The sequence below is a fragment of the Cheilinus undulatus genome, linkage group 4 (genome assembly GCF_018320785.1).
Source record: "Cheilinus undulatus linkage group 4, ASM1832078v1, whole genome shotgun sequence".
In the NCBI taxonomy this organism is placed as follows: Eukaryota; Metazoa; Chordata; class Actinopteri; order Labriformes; family Labridae; genus Cheilinus; species Cheilinus undulatus.
Genome location: NC_054868.1, coordinates 2,517,316 through 2,536,923, shown reverse-complemented (window position 1 = coordinate 2,536,923; position 19,608 = coordinate 2,517,316). Strand labels below are relative to the sequence as shown.

Here is a 19,608-nt window from a genome sequence, read left to right as displayed (position 1 = left end):
AAAGCGGTTAAAAATTTAATAAAAGTAGCAAAAAAAATGCAAATAAGGCCAATGGAAATATACAGACAATAAATAAAGGTTGACAGTTGAGTCTGACAATTAAAGCTTACTGTGTAAGAGTGGGAAACAAACTGATTAATGTGACTTGCAATGGATAATTTCTGAGGCCAGCGTTTTCTTTTCAAGGTTTTCTGGGGAATAATATTTCAGATTAAGACATAAAAGAGCCACAGGTTGAGTATCACTGGACTAGAGCATTCTGGAAGCTAACCTAGTTCAAGGAGGTTTTTAAAATCTACAAACTAAAGACTTACCTCATCTGTTCTACATCAGTAGTTGAGTTAAAGTCTCAAATTTTCCTCTGAAATTGAGAAAGAGGAAACTAAAAATGACCTAGAATGGATAAGTGAACCTGCAGGATGTGTGAGTCAACCCTCTTTCTTCTGCAGTTTTTATGTGAAATTTAGACTCTCAGATAAATAATAAAAACATGTGACTGAATCAGGGATCAGATTTTCTTTTTATTTATAACTCAAAGGTTTTTAGGCTGGAGGACAATAAAAGTCTATGAAAAAGACAAACACACACAGTGTGAAAAGTGAAAGTCTTTTCCTTAAAAACCGTTTATTTTCCAAAAGGCAGGAGAGAGCTTTCATTGTCTTGTCTCTCTCCTCAGAGAGTCCAGAGTCCTCAGAGTCCTCAGAGTCCCTAGAGAGTCCTCAGAGTCCTCAGAGAGTCCTCAGAGAGTCCAGAGTCCTCAGAGAGTCCTCTGAACCCACAGAGAGTCCACAGAGTCCTCAGAGAATCTTCAGAGTCCACAGAAAGTCCTCAGAGTACACAGAGAGTCCACAGAGTCCTCAGAGAATCTTCAGAGTCCTCAGAGCTCTGCCACCACTGCTGGTCTGATTTCAGAGCGTCTGTATTGTGAAAAATGTCCATAGATGAGCTCTGCTTTTAAAAATCAGAAACGTCCTCCCTGAGCCTCGTCACGTATTAATCCTTTGTTTGGTTTTTGTGCTTCAGCGGGTCTGTTTTTAGTCACAGAGCTGAGACCAAGGTGGTCAGGTGTGTCCGGATCAGGCCAGGTAAAGTCCAGAGAGGTGGAGGAGGGTCCAGCTCCACACCTGAAGAGGACGTCTGCAGTCCTGAGGAGGGAACAGAAGATATGAAGTCAGACGCTAATCTCCATACAATAGCCATGGGCCAGGAGGATTCTCTACATTATTGTCATGTTCTAATGGGGACTTTTTCATGCATGGAGCTGTTAAATAGAAGTCATTGTTGCTGCAGAGCTCCAGAGCTCATTTTAAGGCTGTGAGAGCATGCCTTGCTGGTTTTAGTCTCAGATTTGTCCTCAAACTTTCCCAACATTTGCGCTCTAAACTTCCTCCTTGTTCTTAGATTTTCTCTGCTTGTGCTGCTCTCATATTCATCGATGCTTGCTCAGCTCTCTAGCTCTTCTCTGTTACGTCACAGTCTAGGGGAACCTGGACATAGCAGTGTGTGGCCCCACTCATCCCACTCCCAAGGAAGCCAGGTAGAAGTAAAGCAAAGTTAAGCAGCAGTTTAACTGGATGGAAATGAGTAACAAACAAATTAACACAGAAAGTTACTCACTGCTGCCAAGAGCTTTAACACTAACATTCACAAATTTACAATTTAACAATCGCGATCTGAGCACTGAGTTACCAAAGCTAACTTCTAAGTCTAAATACTAAACTCTGAAAATGGTCTAATAGACCAGAGTTTCAGGTCACAGAGCTGCCGGCTTCTTTGGAAGTGGCTGGTGAAGGGGAGAGCAGACTGCAGCAGCTGGGGGAGTGGTCAGATCCAATCAGCAGCAGTACCTTCCTCTTCAATGGCCCAATCAACTACAGCCACCTGCATCAGCAGCTAATCACCTAGACACACCCACACACCCAACACTGCAGGGGAGGACACAGAGCTGCACATGTGCAGTAGAACAGAAACAATATGACCCAGGGTCAGAACACCTCTCTCAGGTTGATTCTGCATGCTTGGAAACAGACAGAGGATGGACCAATCACGCTAACTCTGCCTGTTGTTGCCGTGCTGTTCTCCAGAACAGTGGTTCTCAACCTTGGGGTTGGGACACCATTGGGGGTTGCGACACACTGAGAGGGGGTCACCAGGTGCCTTAAAAGACTAAGAATAATTTTTAAATTACACTGTTGCCACCTGACAACAATTTCACCAAATGTGAACCCAATTTTATCACTTTTTAACATCATTTTTTCCAAATTTTAGCACATTTTCACCTCTTATAACCCATTTCATCACTTTTTAACATAATTGTTTCTGATTTTAGCACATTTTTGCCTCTTAAAAACCATTTTCATCACTTTTTAACACCAATTTTTTTTCCAATTTGAGCATATTCGCCATTTAAAACCCATTTTCATCACCTATGAGCATCAATTTTTGCCAATTTTCATCACTTTTTAACATAAATTTTAGCACATTTTTGCCTCTTAAACCCATTTTCATCACTCTTTAACATAAATTTTAGCACATATTTGCCATTTAAAACCCATTTTCATCACCTGTTAACCACATTTTTGCCTCTTAAACCCCATTTCATCCCTTTTTAACGCTTAATGCTATTTTTCTGCCTGTTTTTGCCACTTCTAAACATCATTTTTACCCGTATGCCTACCGTTGCCTCTGTTGACCCATTATTGCCTCTATCAACCACTTTTTACACCCCTTTATGCTGATTTTACCACAGTTAACCCATGTTTGTCAGTTTTTTTCATCCCATTTCAACTAATTTCCACCAATTGTTTGCCCTTTTAAGCCATTTCAGCCCATTTTTAGTCCTCTTTAACCACTTTTTGTGCCTGTTTTTGCCACTTTAACTTATTTTTTATTTTTTTGCCACTTTTATCTAATTTTTGCCATTTTTAACTCATTTATGTTCTTTAAAAATCCAATTTCATCACCTTTTCTACCATTTTTTGCCATTATTAACAAACCTTAGCCATTTTTCATCCATTTTAATTATGTTTTTAACAAACTTTATTTTAATTTTAAGAAGGCTTTTTACTACACAAATAAATGAATAAAGATATTTGTTTCTTTGATAAGAGTGGTTATTGTTGGGGGCCTGATGTGGCCCCTGGGCCACCAGTTGAAGATCACAAAAAGTGAATCCAGCATAAATATCAGAATAATTTCTCTACTTTTAAAAGCATAAATGAAGCCTGTAGGAGGACCTGAGGTGGAGTTATTGGGCTTGGAAGTCAACTGAGATGATGTCGAGTTTTGCGGCAATAATGACTCCATAACCAAGCAACAGATTACAGCAGCTGTGGACTCAGGCTCCCTAAAGGATCAGGACTTGGTTTCCAAATTCCCAAACCAGATATAAATCCTTGTTAATGTGTGGTGCGAGTATAAAGGGGGTGAGGATGTGGAGTGGAGCGGCCGTTTCCTCATCATGCACGGCCACCTCAGATCTCAGCTGACAGATGTTTGGTTTCCCTCAGAGTAAAGACAGAACGAGTGGCTCCCCTCCTCCCTAACTCCTCTACACTTCCTCCGCACACATTAACATCCTCCTAATCCCCCCTCCCTCCATGCTGCGTTCACTGACCCCTCCTCTTCTGCCTAATAATGAAAACTGCTTACAGACTAATTGGACTGGGTGTAATCAAATAAAGGGATGAGAGCGTCTCTCTAATGATCAGGCCGTTAGACAGCAAGTGGAGAGGATCTCAGAGGATTAATTGACCTTTAAATCAGATCCTAGAAGAGGATTTAATGAGTGAGGAGGAGTCGCACCATCGCAGGATTCACGTCTCTCTGACGGTCTTTAAAACCACCTAATCTGCAGGTGTTTGATGGCAGATTCTAGTGACCATGACGTCTGCAGGATTATTTATTTTATGGTGAATTATTTTGTAAACGGAGTCTTTATTTAGAGATATGGGTGAGGATCCACTGAACACATGATTGGCTGAAACCTGCAGGATTAGGAAGACACTATGTGCTGTTTTGGTGAACTGGCCCTTTAAAAAGCAGCCTCCTGTTACTCACTATAGTGTTCTGGGACGTTGGGCGTTTCCTCTGCCTGCAGAAGGTGATGTTGGTGGTTTACATGTAGTGCCACTGTCCCTCCACACCCATCCCCATCCCCATGCCACCTAATGGACCTGTGGGACAAACAAACACAGAAATCAACACTAACAAAATAGTAATAGCAATTCTAATAATTAAAAAAAAAACGATAAAAAATAATGATAATGATCATCATCATCATCATCATAGTATTATTATTATTATTATTATTATTAATAATAATAATAATAATAATAATAACAACAATAATAATTTTTAAAAATAAATAATAACAATAAAATAATAATATCAATAACAATAATTTTTAAAAATAACAATAAAAATACTGATAATATAATCATCGACATCAACATTATAATATTAATATTAATATTAATATTAATATTAATATTATTATTAATATTAATATTATCATTATTATTATTATTAATAATAATTATTATTATTATTATAATACAAGTAGTAGTATTAATAATAATAATGATAATTGAAATAAAATAATAATAATAATAATTTTCAAAAATAAATTATAACAATAATAAAATAATGATGATAATAATAACAATAATAACAAAAATAACAACAAAAAACAATAATTATGCTAAAAAAATTAATATGTAATAATGGTTATAATAATAATAATAATGGTTATAATAATAATAATAATGGTAGCAGTAGAATTAGTAGTAATAATAATTTTAATAATAAAAAAAATAATAATGATAATAGTAAAAATATTAGTGGTACTAATAACAATAATAATAATTACAATAATAATAATCATAGTAGTAGTAGTATTAGTAATAATAATAATAGTAATAATAATAATTATTATTATTACTATTATAAAATATAGTAACAGTAATAATACTAATAATAGTAATAGTGATTATAATATTAATAGAAAAAAAGGTTATATAAATATAATTTAAAAAATAATAATAATAGTACTAATAATACTCATAGTAAACATGATAATATCAATAATAGAAAATATTATTTGTAATTGGACGAGAGTTATAGTTCATGTCTTAACCTGACTGGAAGGCGGTTGGAGGGTGGGATGTGCCTTGCAGGCAAAGTTGAGGGTACAAAACACCATGGAGCCCTTATATACATCAAATAACTAATAAGAAATGAACACATCAATACTGACCAACTATCTATAATATACATTTACTTTAGGTGTTTTTAAACTTTTAGGTTGGATGGGGTGAAGCTTACACAGCTGTAAATGTTTTGGCTTCACTTCCAGACAGCTGGTGCTCTGTCCATATTAAGATATAATGTGTACATGTTTTAGAGGATGACATCATCTGTTAATATTTAAAATAATCCACAGAGCCTGGTGGGACTGGTGTTTACTCTAAATGTTTAAATAAATCAGTCCTGTCATAATTACTGTCTAAATTCAAATGTGTGAGGAAAATAACAGCAGCATCCTCACAGTCAACAACAACATAAGGAGTGTGTCAGATTCAGAGTGTTAGTGTGTGCTGTGTGTTTACCAGGTGGTCTGATTCCCATGTGTGTCTGTCCGTCCATGGCGAAGCCTCCCATTGGCTGACCATCTGGGCCGTAAGGTCCTGCCTGGCTCACTGCGGACACGGGGGGAGATTTACTCTCTTTAATTATCTGGCTGCCTGCTGTCCCACACTGATGACATCACTCTCACACTCACACCGCTCCCACAGCTGCTGACTATCACACCACCACCCTTCTCCTCAGACCTGAGGGTGTCACAGCGAGTCTGTCGGACGCTTCGGTCCAGAATGAGACGTCTAACCGTCTTTGTCTGAGCGCTGGCGTCAGGACAGAGTCAGCAAACCATCCAGGACTGCTGCGTGGTTCTAGAAACGGCTAAAGCTTCACTTTAGAGGGGGATGAGTATTTCAGCCTCAGTATGTTCACGAAAACAAAGTTTAACCCATCTCTGTGCAAAGTAGCTGATAAAATCTTTACAAATCTTACAACCCCAGTTCCAAAAAAGTTGGGGCGCTGTGTAGAATATCAAGAACAGAAGTTTAAGATGCTCAGCTGGAATTTGATGGAAGCAACACATCTCAAAAAAGTAGGGACGGAGCCATGTTTACCATCATGTAGCATCCCCTCTTCTTTTAACAACAGTCTGTAAACATCTGAGGAGTGAGGAGACCAGCTGATGGGAGAGGAATGTTGTCCCACTCTTGTCCTCTCTGCTGGATTTTCCCTTTTCTGATGCTCCAAATGTTTCCTGTTGGTGAAAGGTCTGGACTGCAGGCAGACCAGTTCAGGACTCGGACTCTTCTCCTGGTATGTGGTTTAGCATCGTCTTGCTGAAATAGTCAAGGTCCTATCCAGATGTTAGAGCTGCCCACGCCATAGGCACTAATGCAACCCCATACCATCATCAGAGACCCAGGCTTTAGACCTGAGTCAGGAGAACAAGCTGGATCAGCGTTACTCAACCCTGCTCAACCAAAGCGCAAAAACGTTGAAAATGCCTTGGCAAGAGCCACAATGTAAGTGGTGATAAGTGGCAAAAACTGATAAAAGTGGTAATAAAAATAAGTTAAAGGTGTCAAATAATGGTCAAACAGCAGCATGAAAGGGGCAAAAAGGGGCAAAGTAGGCATGAAATGGCAAAAAGTAGGTTGAAAGTGGAAAAATGGAGAAAAAGTGGCAAAATAGGGCAGAAAATGGTAATATTGGTGAGAATTTCCAAAAAAATTAGTTACAGGTGGGAAAAACTGTCAAAAAAACAGCAAAAACATGGCAAAATGAAGGCTGTTAAAGTGACTAAAAAGGATAAAAATGTGGAAAAAATGGTCAAAAAGCAGCAAAGAGTGGCAAGAATGCTGAAGACAGTGGCATTTAATGGCTAAACTTGGCTGAAATGGTTAAAAAGTGGCAAAAAAAAAAAAAAAGGGAAAGATATGCAAAAAGCAAAAAGCAGGATACAAGAGGCAAAAAACTGGAGGCAAAAATGGGATTAAAGTGACCAAAAGAAATTGTAAAATTGTGTTTAAAGCAGCAAAAATGGACCAAAATTGGCAAAAAAAATTGCAAATAAGGGCAATGGAAATATACAGACAAAAAATAATGGTTGAAAATTAAAGCCAACTGCATTAATGTGGGGATTCAAACTGATTAATGTGACTTGCAAAGGATAATTACTGAGGTTAAAGTTTCCCTTTATAAAGGTTTTTAGGGGGAATAATATTTCAATTAAGACATGAAAGAGCAACAATCATCCAAAAAGAGCCACATGTTGAAGATCACTGAGCTGGATGCTCCCTCTCCTCTTTGGTCCACAGGACACGGCATCTGTGGTCTCCTCTGACCACAGAACAGTTTTCCATGTTTCCTCTGACCACAGAACAGTTTTCCATCTTTCCTCTGACCACAGAACAGTTTTCCATGTTTCCTCAGTCCATGTTAAATGATCTTTGGTCCAGAGAAGACGGCGGTGTTTCTGGATCCTGTTCACATCTGGCTTCTTCTCTCCATGATCCAGCTTTAACTGTCATTGGTGGATGCCACGGCCAACTGTGTTGACAGACGATGATTTCTGGAAAGTTCCTGAGCCCATGCAGTGATTTCACTACAGAGTCATGCCTGTTTTTAATGCAGTTTCTCTCAGATTTCTCCAGATTCCCTGACTCTTCTGATGGTATTATGGACTGTAGATAGTGGGAGATTCAAAGTCTTCACTGATTCATGTTAAGGAACATTTCCTGAAATGGTTCCACAATTTTTAGACTCAGTTTTTCACAGATTGGTGAACCTCTGCCCATCTTTACTTCTGAGACACTCTGCCTCTCTAAAATCCTCCTGTTATACCCAGTCATGACACTGACCTGTTGATAATTGACCTTATTAGTTGAAAAATGCTCCTCCAGCTGTTTTTCATTAGTGCCCAGGGGCGTAGCTAGGGATTTTGGGCCCCCAGAAAGAATACTGCACAAGGCTCCTCTTCACCAGCTAGCCAAGCAACAAATGTTGCATCATTTTTACAAATATATATGCATGTTAATGCATTTTTGAACCATAATTTTCCCATTTATGAGCAATAATTATACTATGGTTAAATTAAATTTACTTGCATTATTTTGCAGCACTGGACTGTACCATTTGGACATTTCTGAGGGAAGAGCAGCCCCCCCCCAACCCCAAAATGTATTTATTTGAGTCCGTTTACTGATTCATTTAGTCACTTTTGATTCAATAACGACACTAATTACTAAGAAAAAATAAATAAAAACAAACACATTTCTCATTGCAGGCTTCTCAAGGGCCCCTCCCTATAAGTACTATATACTATCAGTCTTTTTCCCATCATGCATTTGGTCTTATGAGGGCAGATAGGCAGAAGAGGCTGGAGGTCATTAATAAATGATGTGGCGACTTTTAAATAAAACGTTTTCATCCTCGTGGGGAAATGATCTTGATAAAGTTTCATCTCCTGGGGGAAGTGAGGGAAGTTTCTCTCCACAGTCCCATTCCCAGGCTTTAACAGTTTCTCATCGCTGTCATTCAGCTGTGAGTCTGTGCCTTTGTGTGGAAGTCAGCCCAGGGTTAATGCTAACAAAGCTCAGGGGCCAAAAGGCTAGCGCTGCTTTAGCCCCGCTTTAGCCCCGCTTTAGCCGGGCTCCTATTTGTTTTAATCCCAGGTTAAAATGTTCAATGGAGTGGTCAGTCAAAGCGATTAGCGTCTTTGTCTGGAGCTAATCCTGCCGGGGTTTAGAGGCCATTCAATCCTGGAGTTTAAGCCTCTCTGTTCGCTTTAACACGACGAGGAGCCAAGAGAGCAGAAGATGTGGAGAGAGGGGCCAAGACGCTGCTCTCACTGCACGGTTTAAGCGTTTACATGTACAGTATTTACCTCGGTAAAAAAGACGGTACAGTGGATAGTCGCTGGTTTTAATCCCATTGTGGCAGTCAGAATACTTCAGGTAGATTCAACTCCTTCACTGGGAAAACACAGATTCCACTGAGTTCAACAGCAAGCACACTAGAGCGTCTATAAAAGCATTCATCCCCTCAGATGTTAATTATCTGTATAAAAGAATCATGGTCAAGATAATTTGGCTTTTTTGACAAGAAAGACCAAAAATGCTCCTTAATGCCAAAGTGAAAACAGACTTCTTCAAAGTAATGTCAACTAAATAAAAAAATGTAATGAAAAATAAGACACTGCATAAATATTTACAACCTTTGTCTGCAGTCTCAGCTCTGAGTCTGTGTGGATAGGTCTCAGTCAGGCTTACAAATCTGGACGCTGCAATTTAATTTCACAAATCCTCTACTGGATTATGGTCTGGGCCTTGACTCTGCCCCTCTAAAAGCAAAAAAAGGTTCAAAGATTCAGCTGCAGACTGCAAAAGATTGTCCTCCAGGATTCATTTTATCCTCCACCTTCACGAGCCTTCTAGGGACGGCTGCTGAGAAGCATCCCCACGGCATGATGCTGCCACCACTGTGCTCCACAGTGGGGATGGTGTGTTTGTGGTGATGTCTGATTGTCGAAAGCTCCATTCTGGTCTCATCAGACCAAAGAACTTTCTTCCTCTTGACCACGGAGTCTCCCACATGCCTTCTGGTGAACTCTAGTCCAGATTTAATCTGAGTCTTTCTCTTTGCCACTCTCCCATAAAGCTCAGACTGGTGAAGAACCCTCTGACTACAGCACAAGATAAGATCTAAAATAATAATGAAAGCTCACCTGCTCTGTTGGACTGGTCGATCATGGGCTGAACGATCCGCCGTCTCGCATTGATGAACCTGAAAAACAATGAACAGAGGATGAGGAGGGAAACGACACAGCAGCATAGAGGAGGCGGTCTGACAGTGTTTGATTTCAGTGTTTTATCTGAAAAGCTTCAGAGAACTTCCACCGTGCTCAGAGAAGCAAAACTCTTTCTGCAGGAAAGAACACGTCTCTGCACACAGAGCATCTTTCATTTCTCTGAATAATGTTTCTGCCTGATTTTATAAACCAGGTAAAGAGAATAATAGTATCTATAATAAATTAAATACAGCGGTTTAAACATGACTGTGGAAGTTAATCTATTATGAAGAGTCCTGCAGAAATGAACATGTTTGTTCAAAAAATATTGGCTCAGAAAACTTAATGTCTTTATGGAAACACTGGACAGAGGGTTGAATTTTTCTAAACAAGTTGTTTTTTTGAGTTTAAAGAAGAATATGAAATATAAAAGGTTGTAGCCTCCTTGTCTTTTTCTAGAGTGATTTACAGACAATATAAAAATATTCACCCCCTCTGATTTTTTTTTTACCATTTTATTGATTTAATAGATAAATCATGGTCAACATAATTTGGCCTGTCTGAGTCTGTGTGGATAGATCTCAGTCAGGCTCAAACATCTAGACTCTGACATTTTACTACATTAGACTGAGATCTGGGCTTTGACTCGGACGCTCCAGAACATTCCCCTCACTGTCTGTAAACCCTCCACCTTAACGAGTCTCCTAGGGCCAGCTGCTGAGACGCATCCCCACAGCACGATGCTGCTGAGAAGCATCCCCACAGCCTGATGCTGCTGAGAAGCATCCCCATAGCACGATGCTGCTAAGAAGCATCCCCACAGCCTGATGCTGCTGAGAAGCATCCCCACAGCCTGATGCTGCTGAGACGCATCCCCACAGCCTGATGCTGCTGAGAAGCATCCCCACAGCCTGATGCTGCTGAGAAGCATCCCCACAGCACGATGCTGCTGAGAAGCATCCCCACAGCCTGATGCCGCTGAGAAGCATCCCCACAGCATGATGCTGCTGAGAAGCATCCCCACAGCCTGATGCTGCTGAGAAGCATCCCCACAGCCTGATGCTGCTGAGACGCATCCCCACAGCCTGATGCTGCTGAGAAGCATCCCCACAGCCTGATGCTGCTGAGACGCATCCCCACAGCCTGATGCTGCTGAGAAGCATCCCCACAGCCTGATGCTGCTGAGACGCATCCCCACAGCCTGATGCCGCTGAGAAGCATCCCCACAGCCTGATGCTGCTGAGACGCATCCCCACAGCCTGATGCTGCTGAGACGCATCCCCACAGCCTGATGCTGCTGAGAAGCATCCCCACAGCATGATGCTGCTGAGAAGCATCCCCACAGCCTGATGCTGCTGAGAAGCATCTCCCCAGCATGATGCTGCCACCACCGTGCTCCACAGTGGGGATGGTGTGTTTGTGGTGATGTCAGTGATTGGTGTCTTGTCTGATGGTCTAAAAGCTCCATTCTGGTCTCATCAGACCAAAGAACTTTCTTCCTCTTGACCATGGAGTCTCCCAAAGTCCTTTTGGTGAACTCTAGTCCAGATTGAATCTGAGTTTTCTCCAACAGTGTCTTTCTCTTTGCCACTCTCCCATAAAGCTCTGACTGGTGAAGAACCCGGCCAACAGTTGTTGTCTGCAGAGTCTCTCCATCTCAGCTGCTGAAGCTTGGACCTCTTTCAGAGTAGTCATAGGTGTCTTGGTGGACTCTCTCACTAGTCTCCTTCTTGCACGCCCACTCAGTTTGTGAGGACGGTCTAGAAAGATTTACACATGTGACATATTCCTTCATTTCTTCATGATGGATTTAACTAAACTCTGGGAGATGTTCAGAGCCTTGGAGATGTTTCTGTCTCCATCCCCTGACTTAGACTTTTCAATAACCTTTTCTCTGAGTTGCTTGGAGCATTCTTTTGTCTTCATGGTGTAATGGTAGCCAGTGATACTGATGAACCAGTGACTGGACCTTCCAGACACAGGAGTCTTTATCCTACAATCACTGAGACAAACTCACTGAACTCAGGTGATCTCCATTTTACTAACTGTTAGAATCGGTTTTCACTTCGACATCATAAAGAGGTTTTTTAATTTATTTATTTATTTATTTTTGGTCTAAAAAGCCAAATGATATTGACCTTGACTGACTCATAAAATCAATTAAAGGATAAAACTTTCAATGTCAATAGGAGTCTGCCATAGATGGTCTCAAGAGCCCCCTTCAGTACCAAACGGCCGACATCACCCTGGTTTTGTCCAATATTTTTAACAGTTCTTGCTTTCATTTTGATTTTCTGCTGGCTGAAAGTAGATTTAGCTGCTAGAACAGCTAAGCACGTGCTAAAAACATAAATGCTGTTAAGTATAGAAATAGCTAAACAGGTGAAACAGTTTATTCAAGTCGAGTTTTAGTTCATATTTTACCCTTAATGTTGATTTTCCACAAACACACTTCTTCTGAGTGCTTCCTTTAGCATCACTGATGGCTGATTTAAACACAACTATTAATGACTTTATGTTTCAGTCACCTCAGCACAGATAGAGGCATATTTATGGTTATGTTTTCATGATGCAGGTATTAAAAACCTCATCTTAACCAGGTAAAGTCAGTGTAAAGGTGTCAGCTGGCCTGCAGCCTAAGGCTGAGGTCTGTGCTGGCATCAGGAGGCCTCAGCAGCGGTGCATTCATACATGTCCTCTCTAAGTACACTCTTGAAAGCCATCATCCTGGTATGCGTGACCTCTGACCTGACACCTTCTGTGACCCCCACCACTCCCCCGCTCCTCCGTTTACTCCCCCATACTCCCCCCGCTGTCCCCCCTCTGTGGAGAGCAGCGCTCTGGTCTTCCTCAGCTTAAAGCCTCCTGAACCGCCCGTCGACCCTCCTGACCCGCCCCGGAGAGAAAGCTCTGCAGTCTCCCACTTGATTTATGTCCCCCTACAACCAACCCCACCCTCACCCCACCTCCTCACCCCACCTCTTCACCCCCAGGAGGGATGGTTCCATTTCAACGTGTTTGGAAAAAAAAGGTGGGGGACGACCCCGTTTCCTTTTCAGGAAAACAAAAGCCACAGCGATCTTTTCAGGGAGTAAGAAAAGGCAGGCAGGAGGCAGAGGAGGAGGAGGGGGAGGAAGGGTGAGGCAAAGAGGGGAGAAGGACTTTTAAAGGACAGCAACGACGGATCTGATTCTGCTGAAGAAATATACTCACTATTTTAGCTCATGTTTGTGGAAGCATCAGGCTGCAGCACGGGCGTTCTAGTAATGGTTTGGTCTAACAAACCTTCATCACCTGATGAAGTTTGGTCAGCACTGCAGCGTGAGCCATGTTTTTCCCCTATCACCTAATTCCTATTTTCCTCTCCTCCAGTGTTTGGTTCTTAGCCGTTCGTGGCTGTTTAATAAATAAATAATTTAAATTGTAAACGTACTGGCAATTTAATGGATTGTAATGTAACTACCTTTTATTATCTTTTATTCTTAATTCAGGTCCATATATGGCAGGTCTTTTACAGCATGCATTTGCTGATTTATACACAACTATTATCAGCTCTTGATTTGACATGAAAACTTTCATTAAATTATGAGAGTTTCTCCCGTTTTTTTCAGTCTGGCTTCAACCGGGAAATGGATCTGCCAGAAAGTACACTGACCACACTACCCCCATGTTCCACAGTAGCTCCGGTCCTCTTTTCTTTGGATGCTTTTTGTCAGCATGGAGCTGATGGGATCGTCCAAACAGCTCCAGTTTTGTCTCGTCTGTCTAGAGGACATTCTCCCAGAAGCTTTGTGTCTTGTCAGTACGCATGTTGGCTAATTCCAGTCTGTTTTTAATGATTAGCTTTCAACAGTGGAGTCTTCCTCAGTCGTCTTATGTTAAGTCCATTTTGGCGATGATGGTGCGTCCTGGCTCTGATGAACCTTGACCTTGGAATTGACCTCTAACCACTTTGCAAGTTGTTCTGGGCTCTTCAGTTCTCATTCCTATTATCTGTGTCTTACCCTAAAATTCAGTTAGGACACGCGGTAAAACCAGAGACTCAGAGTCCTCATACTGGTGTGCAACCAGTGAACTCGTAAAACCACATGTGATTGCTATGACCATATTGAAAAATTGGACCGCCTCCTTGAAAACGAACGTTTTCTGTAGTATATCAGCTATTTTCTCTCTGTGCTTTTGTTACACATCCATGCTTTCTGATCATTTGGAGTAAAATGACCAATAACAGGGGCAAACAGGTTTGGATTTGCTCGAGCATATTGCTTTAATCAGCATATGGCAGATATAGTTTAAAGGTATGCTGTAGAAATATTGATTTTAGCATGTTTTTGTGTAATTCAGACGCTCCTAAATGGTGTAGCATTGTGAATTTGAGCAACCACGTGTTATTACTACAACTATACATCAACTACAGCTACTGTGAGGAAATCTAAAGAGGGGATTCTGCTTGGATTTGAAGATGGGGGCCTTGAGATGTTCAGAGTGCCTTGTGCAAAAATGATAGAAAATCACTGCTCTGTGTAGCCTTACAGAGGAAGTTATGCAAAAATATGTGCCCCTGGTCTGTCCACAATCCCCCCCTCTTTCTCCACCTTTCAGAAAACGTGTGCTGAAACAAGCTGTCCTCAGATTTTCCCCTTATGATGTCATGTGGGGAGTTAGCCCCGCCCCCAGGTTCAGTTGGCCCTCCCCACTTGGAGGAAAGTTCCACCCTCCTCTCTTGATCCATAGCTGAGAGGAGGATCAGGAGTGCCACATCCATTTCCTGAGAGGGGCGTGGTCAGGGGCGGAGTCAGACAGCTCAGTAACATTTAAAGCCACAGACACAGAAACAGCTCGTTCTGAGCAGGGCTGAAACAGAGGGGGTTTTAGACATGCAAACATCCAATACTGGAGTGTTTTTCAGCAACAAACTTCACAGGCATGTTTTGGGACCTCTGAGACCAATATAAACTTGTCTAAAAAGGGTAAAATATGTCACCTTTAAAGGGATATTTCAGTATTTTTGAAGTCGGGTGGTATGCGGCCCGTAGCAGTAGTAGTGGCATTAGCCTCCAGTGATGTCAGTGAGCATTGCTCCTTTGACAAGGACTCTCTGGGCTGTACCAGCCAGGAAGTTAGGCTATACAGTGTAGCAGATGGGTACAGTTTCTCAGTGGAATTTAGGGAGTTTTTGGTAAAAATGGAGCACAAAACAATGTTGGTTCAAATGTACACACTGTCAAAAAATTATGACCCATTTTACACCCAGAATGCCTCTGTGATTTTGTCACTATATTGCAATGCAAGAGCACGTAACTGGTAGCCAAAGCCTGCGTTGCAAAATAGTGACAAAGACACAGTTTTTTTACAGTGCGTAGATTTGAGCCAAAATTGTTTTGTGACCAATTTTTACCAAAAACTAAATTCCACAGAGACACTGCACCCATCTGTTACACTGTATAGCCTAGCTTCCTGACCAGTACAACCAGAGAGTCTAGATGCTAATGCTACCTCTACTGCTAGGTACCTCATACCACCCAACTTCAAAAACACTGAAATATCCCTTTAAATGTCACTGTAGAGTTTTTAAAAAACCTGCTGAAAACCACCCTGACTGTGGTCAGGTGCACTTTTCCATGACTTATGACCGAGCTATCCTCCAGTTTGACAGATGTTAGCCTGCATTACCAGAATTTTTGTCTTAAAGGGGTGAAATATGTGACCTTTGACTGCAAACATACATGCAATAGTTTGGTACCAAACATTACCAATGTGTGCTGCAAACAGAAAAGACTGAATAGCAAAAAGAGGGACCAGATCAGAAGTAGAGATTTCTGCAGAAGAAGCTAAGAGGTGTTAACCCTCAGGCATCACTTTAATTTACGACCCTTTAAAGCCATTCAGGACAAAATGTCCACCTCCAAAAACGGCTATAAAAACTTCACAGATTCATATTATTTCTGCTTTTTTTTTTGCATTAATCTCTTCAACATCTTCAGCTGTGCTCAAAACTACCAAACATTTAATCAGTTTGAGGATTTTAACCCTTTAATTGCCAGTGTGATTACTTAAAGTCAATGTTGTTTTTTATTTTTAAAAAAAAAGTGAAAAACTGTGAAATCTTCCTTAAACCAAATGTTGGATGACTGGGGCATTGTTTCTAAACCCAGCTTGGGCATGTCAATGATCAGCCAAAATATTGACTTTGATGCATTTTTAGTTTTTGTATAGCTTTTGATTTAAAATTTACCACCCTTTCGAGTCATTAAGAACAAAAACGTCCACTTCCAAAAAGTGACTGGAAAGTGACTCCAGAGGATAGTAAACTTTAAATCGGACTAAATGAAAAATAATAACTACGACAGAGTATTAGGGCCACACGAAGAGAAAAGGAAGGATAATTTTTTTAATATTACGAGAATAAAGTCGTAATATTATGAGAATAAAGTCGTAATATTATGAGAATAAAATATTACAAGAAAGACAGTCTGCCATGGCGCAACGGATCTATGACGGAGTATTGTCCTGATTCCGATTTTTCTTTTCTCTTCGTGTGGCCCTAATACTCTGTCATAAATAATGCATCAAGGTCAATATTTTGGCTAATGTTTGACATACCCAGGACTGATTTAAAAAACACCCCCACCCCTCTAACATTAGTTATCTGTAAAATAATTACTGTTTTGTGTGTTTTTATAGAAAAAAATATGAAATCCTGAAATCAAACTGGCATCTAAAGGGTTAAAATCCTGAAAATTATTCAATAATTGATTGTTTTGATTAGAGCTGAAGTTGATCGAAAGATTTGACCAAAAAAAGCAGAAAAAAATATGAATGTGTACTATTTTTATTGCCGTTTTTGGAAGTGGATGTTTTTATCCTGAATGACTCAAAAGGGTAGTAAATTTTAAACCGGATGCTACACAAAAACTAAAAATGCATCAAAGTCAATATTTTGGCTAATCATGGACATGTCCAAGCTGGATTTATAAAATAATGCCCCAGCCATCCAACATTTGGTTTGAGGAAGATATCACCTTTTATTTCATAAAAACAACACTGACTTTAAGTAATCACACTGGCATTTAAAGGGTTAAAATCCTCAAACTGATTAAATGTCTGGTAGTTTTGAGCACAGCTGAAGATGTTGAAGAGATTTATGCAAAAAAAGCAGAAATAATATGAATCTGTGAAGTTTTTATAGCTGTCTTTTGGAAGTGGACATTTTTGTCCTGAATGGCTTTAAAGAGTAGTAAATTTGTTTCACAGAGTTCCTCTGACCATTAGAGAAACTGAAATTTGAATTGAAAAATTCGCCAAGAAAGAAACTTTGTTGCAAAAAATTAGACCGTATGCACTAACACAGCCAAACTGGTGAGCAGAGAAAGAGGAACAATTAATCCAAATGGACAAAAATGTCCCTGGTGATGCCTGAGGGTTAAATCAGCTTTTGACTCTCAGCAGCCTCTGACGGGCCTTTAACCCTTTAATCGCCTGTAAGTGTGAACTGGAGCAGCTTAGTGTGTGCTGACCTGCTGCTCAGAAGCTCCGGTTTCATCTTTAAATGCCTTTTTTTAGATCAGATAAGATCATTCACTGATAATCCTCCTATTTTACTGTGGGACTGTAGACACGGAGAGTTCAAAGTTCACCTATCTACAACCCTGTCTTACCATGAGAGACAAACCTTTTTGGACCCTTGAATCTTAAATTGCCAGGACTTTGTGAGTGTTGAGTCCATCAGAGATGGAGTGAAGGTATTTGAGTCTTTACTAACTGATAAATGTCAGACCTCTCTGTTCAGCTCAGCGCCGCCTCTCAGAGATTTTAACGAGCCAGCTACACAACCGCACTAATCACCACCACACACACTTACACACACATAAACCCAGTGCTCGTAAAAATAAGCCCTGCCCACGCAGAGAGTCATTCCCGGGTCAGTACCGCACCTCTCCCCCTCCGAAGCTCACCCCTCCACGATGCCTGTGTTTAAATAAACCGGTCCAGCTGTTTGCCATGAAAATGCCATTTACACCAACTGCTCCCACCACACACACGAACGCACACGTCATAAATCAGCGCGCAGAAAGCCCGACGTTAAAAAGATGAAGTAAACGAAGAGAGAAGGAGGCAGCTGATGGAGCGTCTGTTTGACAGAGAGATACAAACAGGACTTAGAGGTCCATCACCCTCATAGGTCTGACGCCGGAGCCGAAAATGACGTCACATCTGAGCTGAGTGGGGTTCATTTACAACCCATATTCCAAAAAAGTTGGGACACTGTGTATGCAATGATTGTCAAATCTCATAAACCCATTTTTGATTCACAATAGAACAGAAACGACATATCAGGTGTTAAACTGAGACATTTTACAATTTCAGGAAAACTCACGCTGAATTTGGAGACAGCCAAAAAAGTTGGGACGAAGCAACAAAAGTCTGGAAAAGTAAGTAGCACTGATGAAAACAGCATGACTGGGTATAACAGGAGCATTTTAGAGAGGCAGAGTCCCTCAGAAGAAAAGATGGGCAGCTCATTTTGAATTTGGTGTAAGCCAAAAATGTTGGGACGCAGCAACGGAAAGGCTGGAAAAGTATGTGGTACTGGTGAAAACAGCTGGAGGAGCATTTTACAACTTATAAGGTTAATTAACAACAGGATGGCAGCATGCTTGGGTTTTAGAGAGGCAGAGTCTCTCAGAAGTAAAGATGGGCAGAGGTTCACCAATCTGCCAAATAATGTGTCCAAAATGTCAGAATATTTTCAGAAAAAATGCTCTTCATCGAAAAATTGTGAGGACTTATCCCACCATCTACAGTCCATAATATCATCAGAGGATTCAGAGAATCTGGAGAAATCTCTGAGAGCAAGGGACAAGGTTGAAGGGGCCCTCAGGGGCCACTGCATTAAAAACAGGCATGACTCTGTGGTGAAATCACTGCATGGGCTCAGGAACATTCCAGAAATCATCGTCTGTCAACACAGTTGGCCGTGCCATCCACCAATGACAGTTAAAGCTGGATCATGGAGAGAAGAAGCCATATGTGAACAGGATCCAGAAACACTGCTGTCTTCTCTGGACCAAAGCTCATTTAACATGGACTGAGGAAACATGGAAAACTGTTCTGTGGTCAGAGGAAACCACAGACGCTGTGTCCTGTGGACTAGAGAGGAGAGGGAGCATCCAGCTTGTTCTCCTGGCTCAGCTCTAAAGCCTGCATCTCTGATGGTATGGGGTTGCATTAGAGCCTATGGCGTGGGCAGCTCTAACATCTGGGAAGGAACTATCAATGCTGAACAGCAGAGAGAGCTTTTAGAACAACATATGCTCCCATCCAGTCAACGTCTCTGTCAGGGAAGGCCTCGACTATTTCAGCAAGAAACCACATACCACATCCATCACAACAGCATGGCTTCACAGGATAAGAGTCCTCACTTGAAACTTGGCCCTGTCCCTGCTTTTTTAGATGTGTTGCTGCCATCAAATTCAAAATCAGCCAATATTTTCATGGAATGGTAAAATGTCTCTGTTCACGTGTGGAGGAAGAATGGACAGGAGATTGACAGGCGGATCAGTGCAGCGTCGGCAGTGATGCGGTCTCTGCATCGGTCTGCCGTGGTGAAGAAAGAGCTGAGTCGAAAGGAAGCTCTCGATTTACTGGTCGATCTACGATATCCTCACCTATGGTCATTAACTGTGGGTTGTGACCGAAAGAACGAGATCACGGATACAGGCAGCTGAAATGAGTTTCCT

General features: G+C 41.1%; 1 protein-coding gene across 1 annotated transcript in view; it reads right to left on the bottom strand.

Moving 5' to 3' along the window:
* Window positions 1–508: 508 nt before the first annotated feature.
* Window positions 509–19,608, bottom strand: part of LOC121508406 (homeobox protein Meis1-like) — a 63,063-nt gene continuing 43,963 nt past the window's right edge. The window contains exons 10-13 of the mRNA XM_041785245.1: window positions 9,806–9,864; window positions 5,610–5,699; window positions 4,060–4,175; window positions 509–1,145 (exon numbers count right to left, since the gene is read on the bottom strand). Coding sequence (XP_041641179.1) covers window positions 4,117–4,175; window positions 5,610–5,699; window positions 9,806–9,864 — 208 coding nt within the window. The 3' untranslated portion in view covers window positions 509–1,145; window positions 4,060–4,116. The remainder of the gene's footprint in view (window positions 1,146–4,059; window positions 4,176–5,609; window positions 5,700–9,805; window positions 9,865–19,608) is intronic.